Here is a 12,133-nt window from a genome sequence, read left to right on the forward strand (position 1 = left end):
GCCCGCCCCCCCCCCCCGCCCCCCGTTGCTTTCCTTCTTATAAAAAGAAAGAGAGGGAGCTCGTTTTCCCATAGAGGGGGGAAAATGTCTTGCTTACTTAGATCTGAGTCTTACACTCTATTTTCTGAATAAGGTGCGAAATGAGGCCCTTTAAAAAGAAGTCTGAGGTTCAAATTTTGTTTGTTTAAAGCAGCCTGTTTCATTTAAATAAACTCCACTGTGCAAAACTGTGCATTTTCTTTGGTATCCATTTAGGTAGTTTTAACTTAATTTTTAGATAGAGTTTAATTCTCTATCAGCCCCCTCCCATCCCCGCTCCTGGAATTTTTTTTTTCCTGGAGGCTACCAATTGGCCTGATGTTACATAATGCCCCTTATGTAACTGAAAAGAGAAAGAAATTGATTCTAGCTATCAAACTACTGGCCTCAAAAGAAGTTCAGACTATACGGCCGTATTGGCCTCTTTGAAGTGTGATCACGAGCTTTTCAACCCACAAAGTTCAATGCTGACATTTTTTAAAAAAAAAATTACACAAAAGAAAAAGAAAAAACTACATGGCCACAAAAAAATTACAATTTGTGTCAATGTAGTTAGCAGCAGCTTTCTTAAAATAATAATAATAACAACAATAATAATAATAATAATAAGGCAGATTCATGCCTTTGTTATGCCATTAAAAACATTCTTGTTCCCTAGAGAGAAGCATTCTGGAAAAAGTTGAAAAAAAAAAATAACCCAACCAAAGCTCGCCTGCAAGTTCAAGTTTTGTAAAAAAATATATACATAATTTATTCTACAATATATATGTGCCTTCTGATCATGCTTAGACATTGTTTAGTGCTTCGTGTTTAGAATTCATTTTCAGCTCTCTCTCCTGTAAAGACAGCCCTAAAACTGGCTTAGATTCCTCAGGACCACTTGTCTTCACGCCTTTCTTCAACAGTACCATCATCTGAAAACTGCTTTGGGCCAACTCTCAGCTCATTGTGCCTTTGACCGACATATTTTTCTTTTAAACCAAAAGATAACAGAGAAAAAGTCAGTCAGTCATATTTCTGATTCCCGCCTTAATGGCCTAGGTTCTAGTGGCACCCCAGCTTGGTTATGATGGTCCATGTCTGGGAGGGTGTCCGTGCTCATGCTTTCAGGCACCCCATTGTCACTCTCGTCCTCTTCTTTGCTGGTGAGGGCCACTTCATTCTCGTAGCAAAAGGAATTTGCATTCGAGAGAATGTATTTCTTTTCTGCTAAGTCTCTGGCACTACAAAGTGGCGTGTTGGGCACTTCGTACGTTTTGTGGAACCTAGAGTAGTCCACTTTATAGTAGTTTTTCTCTTCGAAGAGCACAGGCTCATAACGGTGGCCCCAGAGGATTTCATTTGCCAGATATGAACTACGGCACTGGGTAGTCATGGCGGTAGCTTCCACCATGCCCTCTAATATTACTACAATTTCAAAGTCTGCATTGTCCATGTCTTGCTTACTGTAGTCATACAAGGGACTTTGTTCATCTATTTCATGGACTATTGTAATTGGGGACACCAGGAATATGCGGTCTATCCCACTGTCAAACCCAACGTTGATGTCTATTTGGTCCAAAGGGATGTATTCTCCTTCGGAGGTGACCCTGGATTTAAGGAGCTGGGCTCTCACATGTGCCTCAACCAAATGGCTTTTCCGTAGGTTTCCAACGCGCCACATTAAGCACAGCTTCCCATCCCTCAGGCCCACAACAGCATTGTGGCTGAAGACTAGAGTTTCGTTTCTCTTTTTTGGTTTAGCCATCTTTGCCATGACAGCCCCAATGATGAAGGCATCAATGATGCAGCCTACGATAGACTGGAAAACCACCATGAATACTGCGATGGGGCACTCGTCCGTGACACACCTAAAACCATACCCAATTGTTGTCTGGGTTTCGATGGAGAAGAGGAAGGCTGCAGTGAAGCTGTTCACATTGGAGACACAAGGTTTGTAGTTTGCTGGCTCCTCCAGATCCCCATGCAACAGAGCAATCAGCCAAAACACACAGCCAAAAAAAAGCCATGAAAGAATGAAAGCCAGGCAGAAGATAACTAGCATCCACCTCCAGCGAATATCCACGCAGGTGGTAAAGATGTCTGCCAGGTAACGTTGTCCTTTCTCACCCACATTAATGAATTGGACATTGCAGTGTCCATCTTTCTTGACGAAGCGGCTCCTGCACTGCTGCCTAGTGTGTACCTTGCTCTTCCCGTTCCCGAAGCCATTGGCAACTGCCATGGTTGCCAGCTTCATGCCATCCTCTTCTGAGGAAACGATGCTATAGCGGTTGGTTCGCACGCTGCCCATCACTACTGCTGTGGACTGAGGTGCTTCTGCTTTAGAAAACAGTCTGAGTTTCTGCAAAACCCTTTGGAGAAACAGTTTTGAAAGTTCTAGAGGAACACACACACAGGAAAAAATAAAAGGGCTAGGTTGGAGTTTCCGACAACCCCTGGCTCTACCAAGGAGAGTCTGCTGACATGCAGAGTTAGCTTAGCAATTGAACATCCGTCATAGAGAGCACATGGTCTGCAAGAGAAAGACACACTGCATATTAGAACTCAATGGGACAGAACACTGAATCAAAGCTATATAAAGACCCCAGCCTCCAAATCCATATGGTTCGTTTTTCAATCTATTCACTTCTATTCATGGAATTGTCCTGAGGCACAGAGATTCTCTGTTTATGGATCGACAAAACTGACATCATTAATACAAAGAAGTCATCACTCTTTCCATAGCAAGCACTAAAGTGAACAGGTCTTAAAGAAATATTCACTTAAAAGCAGGAAATACACGTATCTGTCTAGTACATACACCTGCACCTTTGGTGGTTTACTTGGGAATGGTGAATTAGCTTTAACACATGCATGTCTGTTCAAGTCTCAAGTTGATTTACAATGACATAGAAGTCTGTGTCTCAGGGTCTATTCCAGCCAAGATACAGGTGTGTGTTAATTAAAAGGAACAAGTGCATTATGAGGATTAAATGCTCCTTGGGCCAAATTTCGCTCTAGTGATACTCCACTAACTACCATTAAATTACAGTTGTGCAGAATTTAGCCCTTTACTAGTCCATTCAAGCAAAAGTCATGCATTCATTCTTTGCCAGCAATAGGAATAAAGCCATACAGACTATGTTGGCAACTATTTAAACCAAAGCTACAGCAATTTGATGGGATCCATACAATCATTAAATTCACAGTAGGAAATCATCACACAAACCACATGAGGCCTCATCCTGCTCCGGCTGAAGTTATTGATAAATGGCTTTAACAGAAGCAGGATTGGCCTAACATCTCTGTGGTGCCTTTGATGGTGGGTACAAGGCACTTTCCTCTCTGGAGATAAAGGGGATTCCACCCCAAAAAGGAGAACGGTCCTGAGTTTCCCTTGTGTCTTGAATATCAGTAGTTAGGGCTTAGCCTAGTGGATACAAGATGTGTTTGCTGAGACTGGAGGGCACCAAACTCATTTCATGGAAGTCTAGCTTAGAGCCAGTGTTTGCTTTTAACAAGCACATCATCCATTAAGTCATCACCCATTGTATTGGAGGAGATTTAATTGAAATACTGCAGAGGATGCAAAATGCATGAATTGTAATAATCCCCCCTACACACACACGGCCAACGTGGGAAAGAAAGTCATAACTGATTTTAAAATAATGAGGATTTTAAGATAACGTCTGTTGTGGGTTTGCCACAGCAGGAGATCTAAGTACGAATCACATTAGTTGAAGAGTGCACTAAAATGTCTTTTGTTAACGGATATTAACAAAATTAATCCGACTCAATTCTAAAACCTGACACAATTGTGTCAGCCAAAGAAAAAGACTTCTGCATGTGAAATAGTTTGCACACACTCTAGCTGTTCTTCCTGACCTGGGTAGAGCAAGGTTAAAAAGTCATACTGTAGATAGGAACGTCCCCTGGTCCAATAACAGGGTTAAAACCTAGACAGATTTGGAATCTCTAGAGTTCAGCATATGATCTCTTAATTCCTCCGTCCCCTACATCTTTCAGCTGCATCACAAGGACACAGGTAAGCAGATGTGTGTAAGAAAACAGCAGGTAACAAGCAAAAAGAATAAGTGATCTTTACAGATGTGCATAAGACATTTCTTCCCGAAGAGCTACTTCATGGTTTGCTTTAAATGCACACACACTTCAAATTACTCTACAAGAAATGTGGCCCAACACATATTTTCTGAGATTAGTCATCTGTGACTCCTGCAGTGCATGATACATTTTGGCAGCTTTCAACTTTTAAAATACCCAGTTTGAATGTAGCTTTCATATTAATGTATAAAGATGATCTGATGCTGTTAAACTTACACCTGTCTGAATATTTTGTTTGCATTGTGTAAAGTTCCCTTTGTATTTTTTGGGGGGTGGGGGGTGGGGGGGGAAGGAAGGGTGAGAAGAACAGAGATTTTCATTCCTGCCAATATATAGCTCTCTAAAGCGATGGAATGCTTCTAACATTCAGTTTGAGATATTTTCTGTTGTATTTGGTTTTAGATGCATTTTCAAGCCAAGTGGGAAAGCCAAATTACTATTTATATGTTCCATGAAAAAGAACAGCTCATTGCAAAATCATTGCATTGGTTTGCAGATTAATCACTTTTATAAACCACATCCTAAAATCATGATCATGTTGAACTTCCATGTTCTAAGCAGGTTTTGCTCCAAGTTGATGGAAATATATAGCCTTAGAACTAATTTAGTCATTTTTCTGCATTGTCTCTTGGATTTCAAGGGAGGAAGGGTCTGGGGAGGGGACAGCTGTGAAATCTGAGGGACCTAAAAGTGCAACTACATACCAAAAAAAAATATATTTTTTTTGACCCCAAGACATTTGTTTGAATTCCACAAATCACTGAAACCACAATTCCAGGTTCCTACAAATATCTTGCCATATTTAGAATCCTGGAAATAGCGATATGACAATGGTAGGTGCCTATTTCCATAGCTAATTGTCACCTACTGTACATCTGCATGGTATTATTAGTTAGAATCATAGAATATCAGGGTTGGAAGGGACCTCAGGAGGTCATCTAGTCCAACCCCCAGCAGGACCAATCCCCAATTTTACCCCAGATCCCTAAATGGCCCCTGCAAGGATTGAACTCACAACCCTGGGTTTAGCAGGCTAATGCTCAAACCACTGAGCTATCCCTCCCCCTATTAATAGTTATGTCACTGCACGTGTTATGCCTTTGGAAGCAAAAACTGCTCCGACTTTGGCTTAAACATTCCTGACACACTGTAATGCAGCCTTGAGGGTATCTCTTTCCTGTGTTTATAGACTTTCTGGATGTTTAGACAACAAAACTCTGGCACATGCCACATATTACAGTGCTGGTCATAGGATAGCTGTCTACTGTCTTTTAACACAAATTGCCTCTCATCCTTGTGTGTGCTTTGAGTAGCTAGGATACGTGCCGGGGGGGGGGGGGGGGGGGATTTGTAATACTTCAACAGTCAGACTCACAGCTAGTGAAACACAATGGGCCTGATCCTGCCCCCAGTCAAGAAGGTGGCAAAATTTCCATTGACTTCAAGGATCAGGACCTGTAAATATGTGGATGGGGGAAAAAGAAAAAATCAATAGATCCACCAGTGTTGGGATCTGAACTTTGTGTATCCTAAACTCTTCCAGTTGGCTGCAGTGGGAGTTTGGGGACTGCAAGGAATACAGGGTCAGGTCCTATACAAAAAGTGTGCACAAAGCTAAAAATGCACAGACCTGGGCTAAAAATCTAATATTATGCCTTACTTTGATAATCCACCTGCTGCTCAGTTGTAATACAAGTTTAATTTTTCCAAACATTCTCATGTTATCACTGAGGGGACCAAACCTACAACCCTCACTTGGTGGGGTGGGGGGGGGGGTTGTCTGTAGTATTGGGCCCATTGCATAATGACATCTAGTAAGACATAAACTAAATTATCTTATTTTATTCACCCCAGTATCTCTCTACAGAAAAACAACACCATTTTCACTGTACAGAAGTATTGAAACCAGTTGCTGGTATGTGCACAGATTCACTACAGTGAGGTAGATCAGAATTTCAAGTATTGCAACGGGAGGCTTGAAAAGGGGGGAATAGAAGGGGACTTCACTATTAATGAAGCATTCCAGGACAAACACTGATTCAAGAACAATAGAATCTCTAAGAGCCCACAAAGAAAAATAATTACATCGATGTCTGTAATTTGCACTGATCGAGTGGAAGCAGAACGTGCAGGAGGGCTTCAGGCTGATCAGAGATAGAGATGATACAAGAGTTGAGAGAGAGAGATTGCTAATGAGCGATCCGGGCAGTTATTCCCAAGCTGACGCCACATTACCCTGCTTTGTGTGTGCAGGGCACATGTTGCTAAGTGAGCACAACTGCTACCTTCCTCCCTCTTCAGTAAACAGAACACAAGAGCGGTCTGCCAAGATATATAGCAAAACCAAAAGTCCATGCTCTTTTATTTTATTGGTCAGAGATCTTCAGGTGTAAAGGCTCAGTGACCTTTCCCCAGTCCTATATATTATTTAAAAGTTATTAGCCCAGACTCTCCTCATTTCCCTACTTGCTTTGGTTAGGGGATTTGAGGCATATTACATATTAAAGGCTAAGCTAGCTTGGATCATGACAGATTTTCTTTAATAAAACAATGAAGACATTAGAGAAAAGAAAAGTAGGTGATATAGGAAAAATGTACTGAGAAAAAGGGGAAAGAGAAGTGGCACTGTCATCCGAGATCCTGCTCTTTTGCAGATCTCAGGATATTTCTAGATGATGACAAAGTAACTACAAATGAAATATTCATCACCGGGGGTGTTGTTGATGTGCTGGCCAGCAGGGTGGAAAAGCAAACAAGTGTAAAGGTAAGGCAGAGAACACAAAAAAGAATACAGCCTGATGAGCAGAGATGTGGCAGTGAACACATCTTTGTTAATACCCAGCATAGACTTTCAGTGTGTTCTGCAACTACTGTCTACAATCTCCAAAGTGCATGTGAAGCACTTGCCTGGTTAAAATGGAAAAGCTCGTACAATACAGCCATAAAGAAGTCTGCCATTTCCTATATGTATTTTTTTTAAACTGTCATGAATCAAGTTAAAATGACGCAATCTCTCCACAGTCACTCAAACCACAATGGCTTTTTTTTTTTTTAACTTCTTCTTTTTGCCAGACCCATTAGGAAAGAATTCCACAAGTTCCTTTGATGCATCTTCCATAGACTACAGTCGATGTGCAGTGTTATGAATAAATGTCACAGTGTTGTGCAAGAGGTGATAGAACATTAATTTTTTTAAAAAATGAATCTAAACTGTAATTCTGTATGCTTTGATCCCTTCCCTCTCTTTTAGAATCCCTGAAATACTAGGCAAAAAGAAAAGGATGCACAGGGCAGAGGAACGGAGAGTTTTCATGCTAACTTCCAATCCTCCCCCAAAATACAATATCCTTCAGTGGCAGCTGGTGCCTGGAAAGAAATGAGCACAAACAGATGCTCAAGTGTTCCAAGCATACCTAGCTAATTATTTGCGCTAGTGAGATTAATTAGACTGTTTGCATGGTGTATGAGAAAGGGTAAAGCTCTCCCTTCATGTGACTATGCAGAAAAGTGCAATCAATAGACCTGACAGTAAAGCACATACATATAGACTGATCCCCCCCCCCGCCTCCGTCCCCCGGCACCCCTTAAGGCACAGACATTCGAGGGTGGCATTTCAGAGGTGACCGTGCTGCCGACTTCACTACAGAAATAGGTAGGTTAAAATACAGTGCTCCTTACCTGTTAGTGGATTTAAGCTGGGGATGTAGATACATAAAAGAGTGTAAGATCCAGTGGCTAGGGGGGAATCAGCAAACCAATCCCACGCTCCCTACCCCGCTGCACCGTTTGCAACTCAAACACTTCACGAGCTACTGCCTCCCTTTTGAGGGCGGCCATGTGATTTTTAATACCGGCTCGGCAGGCTCCGCCCTCCGGGGCTGCCCCAGACCAATGGGAGAAGGGAGGCCGGCCCAGCCTTGGCTGGGTCTCCGCTGGAGCGCCCGGCTCTGCCCAGAGCGAGGGATTCCCGGAGCGGGGGCGCCCGGGCTGGCGGTGCTGCGCCGAGGCGTTTGCAGCGAGCGCAGAGCCTTGCGCTGCCCCGGCCGGCGCGCAGCGGGGACCGGCTCGCCCCCGGCCCCGCGGCGGGTGGCACCTGGCGGGCAGCAAAAAGCGGCTGGAACTCGCTGCCCCAGGCTGGGGCGCGGGTTTCCTGCCCCCGCGCCTCCGGCAGCCCCAGGGTGGCCCTCGCCCCGCCGCGGGGCTGCCCCGTGGCGCGCTCCGATCCGTCCCCGAGTGAGCCCCCGGGGGCGCTGCCGTGCCAGGAGGGAGAGCAGCCCGGAGCCCCTGGCCCCTTGTGGGGGCGAGGGGGGTGCAGAGGGAGGACGCACCTTGCAAGGGAAGAGGAGGGAGAGCGGGGCGGGGGGCGGGGGGGGGGATGTGCCGGTTCTTGGGGGAGGAGGAGGCTTTTCAGGAGCTGGAGAGACTAAAGGAGGAGTGGGGGGCAGAGAAAGTGAGGAAGGGGATTGAAGGGGGGGTTGGAGGGGATAGGGCGAGTGGGGGCAGCCTGGAGAGGAGAGGGATCTGGGGGGGAGTGGGTTATGAAGGGAGGGAGAGAGGCAGATCACAGGGCCCTGTTGGTGCAATGATCATTCCCTCCAAATGCAATAGCCAGGCGCTGTATGTACAGCTGGTCTGCGAGTTGGCCTTGAGGCGGATCTCGATTTATATCCGGTGCAAATGAGAACATGCTGTCCAGGGTATGTCTACACTGCACAGTGAGCTCAGGTTCCAACTCAGGTTTGAGCCCCAGCCCGCCTTCCGCCCACATACAAATTGGGCTGATGCGGGTCAGCAAGCACTCAGGACTTAGGATCCTGCTATGGGGGTGGGTCAGAGCCCAAGTCCTGTTGTGACTTGGGTCTGAGCCCTGCCATTTTGCAGTGTGAATGCAGATCGAGCCATAGACCCGAGACAAAAGGTCTGCATGGTGCAGTATGGACACATTAGCACAACTGTGAGGCCTGGGTCTAGCAATTGTAAACCCAGGTTTACAACACCGCGTGGACTCTCAAGTGCAGGCGTGGAAAGACTGAGTCCAAAAGTCTGGGTCCCACAGACCTGGGTTTATCATAGTGTAGAAATATGCTATGCTTCCAGCCTGGCTGGCAGTAAAAACCCTTCCCAAATTAATTCCTAGGCTGAAGGGCACTGGCTCTCATGCTCTTCGACTGGACCCGAGAGTATCATTATTATTTGTATTGCTCCAGTCATAGCCTGGGACGTCATTGTACTAAGTTATAGCAACACAAAACAGAAAAGACTCTCCATGCTAGAAATAGCAGGTGCATCAAACAGTGTGAGTAAAGATGTTAGTAAATTGTACACTTCAGATAGGGAGGGATTTCAGCCTCGGGCCTTGTCCCTCTGACTTCTTCCTGTGGGGCTTGACAGGAATAGAGAACACCTGTTAAACATATTGCCTGTGTCCATAAAGAAAGAAATCACATAACAGGGTGAGAAGTTAGAGAGACAAGGTGGGTGAGGCAATATATTTTATTGGACCAACATCTGTTGGTGAGAGAGACGTGTTTTCGAACCACACAGAGCTCTTCTTCAGGTCTAGGATATTACCTCACCTACCTTGTCTCGCTAATATCCTGGGGCTCATACAGCTACATTACATACAACAGTGTTAGATATAACATATCAAAGCAACTTTCCTACGTGTATGGGAACCCTCAGGATTCATCTTCCGTTAAGAGCCATCCTGAGAAGAGGAAATTAATTTCCGTTTAATTTTTCTGGGAAATCTGCCAAACTTTATTGGGAAATCTGCCGGACGTTTTGGTCTGGTCAATCTAATCTCGCTTTCTTCAATACCCCCATCACTCTTAAAAACATAACAGCACTTAGATACAAGTCCCACGTAGTACTGAAAAAAGTCTTTTATTTCTATCTGCTGTAACAATGTCCAATATTTATTTATTTATGTTGATAGGTACCCTTTCTTAGTATTTCTAACCAGACACTCTAATCACCAGTGGTATAACTTTAAAAAGACATCACAAATATTACCCCAAATGCCACAATGCAATTCAGTATAACACTCCCAAAATGAGGTTTGCAAATAAAGGCTATTTTGGACCAACGGAGGAAGCAATGGTTGTTTCCCCATCACCGTAATAACTAGGCCTTACATACCACCTATGGGAGATGGACCTGGGTGCTGTCCCACTATTTAAAAATATGCAAGTACCAAAAATTATTCCAAAATATTCTGCCATTCCTAAAGCTCCTTCGGTCCAAAATACCCAAAAAAGAAAATGATGAAGAAGTGTTTGGACAAAAAACCCAATCGGAATAAAATAAAAGGCTTTGTAATCATGATCTGAAGTATGCTGAACTCTGGCTGTGATGGACAGTCAGGAGGTGTTAGTTTCAGAGGCAGGTGCCCTCAGGAAGCTGAGTTCTTGGCACTAACAGCTGAAATGCATCTGAGAGCCTCCTATGTTGTGATGGAAAAATATGGAAGAAAGCAGCCTGTTAAATGAAGGGGGTCACAGACCACATAGTGCTTTAGAGGCTTTAGAGATTATCACTAGCACCTTGAATTGCACCCAGGACTGAAATGGTAGCCATTGCAACATATGGTGAACAGGTGCTCTGAGCACTGAGGGCCGGATGTGCACAAGTCCATGGGGCCGGACGAGTTGCATCCGAGAGTGCTAAAGGAATTGGCGGCTGTGATTGCAGAGCCATTGGCCATTATCTTTGAAAACTCGTGGCGAACAGGGGAAGTCCCGGACGACTGGAAAAAGGCTAATGTAGTGCCAATCTTTAAAAAAGGGAAGAAGGAGGATCCTGGGAACTACAGGCCAGTCAGCCTCACCTCAGTCCCCAGAAAAATCATGGAGCAGGTCCTCAAAGAATCAATCCTGAAGCACTTACATGAGAGGAAAGTGATCAGGAACAGTCAGCATGGATTCACCAAGGGAAGGTCATGCCTGACTAATCTAATCGCCTTCTATGATGAGATTACTGGTTCTGTGGATGAAGGGAAAGCAGTGGATGTATTGTTTCTTGACTTTAGCAAAGCTTTTGACACGGTCTCCCACAGTATTCTTGTCAGCAAGTTAAAGAAGTATGGGCTGGATGAATGCACTATAAGGTGGGTAGAAAGTTGGCTAGATTGTCGGGCTCAACGGGTAGTGATCAATGGCTCCATGTCTAGTTGGCAGCCGGTGTCAAGTGGAGTGCCCCAGGGGTCGGTCCTGGGGCCGGTTTTGTTCAATATCTTCATAAATGATCTGGAGGATGGTGTGGATTGCACTCTCAGCAAATTTGCGGATGATACTAAACTGGGAGGAGTGGTAGATACGCTGGAGGGCAGGGATAGGATACAGAGGGACCTAGACAAATTGGAGGATTGGGCCAAAAGAAATCTGATGAGGTTCAATAAGGATAAGTGCAGGGTCCGGCACTTAGGACGGAAGAACCCAATGCACAGCTACAGACTAGGGACCGAATGGCTAGGTAGCAGTTCTGCAGAAAAGGACCTTGGGGTGACAGTGGACGAGAAGCTGGATATGAGTCAGCAGTGTGCCCTTGTTGCCAAGAAGGCCAATGGCATTTTGGGATGTATAAGTAGGGGCATAGCGAGCAGATCAAGGGACGTGATCGTTCCCCTCTATTCGACATTGGTGAGGCCTCATCTGGAGTATTGTGTCCAGTTTTGGGCCCCACACTACAAGAAGGATGTGGATAAATTGGAGAGAGTCCAGCGAAGGGCAACAAAAATGATTAGGGGTCTGGAACACATGACTTATGAGGAGAGGCTGAGGGAACTGGGATTGTCTGCAGAAGAGAAGAATGAGGGGGGATTTGATAGCTGCTTTCAACTACCTGAGAGGTGGTTCCAGAGAGGATGGTTCTAGACTATTCTCAGTGGTAGAAGAGGACAGGACAAGGAGTAATGGTCTCAAGTTGCAGTGGGGAAGGTTTAGGTTGGATATTAGGAAAAACTTTTTCACTAAGAGGGTGGTGAAACACT

At 44.8% G+C, this 12,133-nt stretch overlaps 1 protein-coding gene across 1 annotated transcript; it reads right to left on the reverse strand.

The window, feature by feature from the left end:
* Positions 1 to 764: 764 nt before the first annotated feature.
* On the reverse strand, positions 765 to 7,950 carry KCNJ2 (potassium inwardly rectifying channel subfamily J member 2). The gene is made up of 2 exons (XM_048818893.2): positions 7,822 to 7,950; positions 765 to 2,554 (listed from the first exon to the last, which is right to left on the reverse strand). Exon 2 carries the CDS (start codon positions 2,330 to 2,332, stop codon positions 1,049 to 1,051), a length of 1,284 nt encoding a protein of 427 aa, XP_048674850.1. The 5' UTR covers positions 2,333 to 2,554; positions 7,822 to 7,950; the 3' UTR covers positions 765 to 1,048.
* Between the last annotated feature and the right edge of the window lie 4,183 nt (positions 7,951 to 12,133).

Source organism: Caretta caretta, chromosome 14 (assembly GCF_965140235.1).
Source record: "Caretta caretta isolate rCarCar2 chromosome 14, rCarCar1.hap1, whole genome shotgun sequence".
Taxonomy (NCBI): Eukaryota; Metazoa; Chordata; order Testudines; family Cheloniidae; genus Caretta; species Caretta caretta.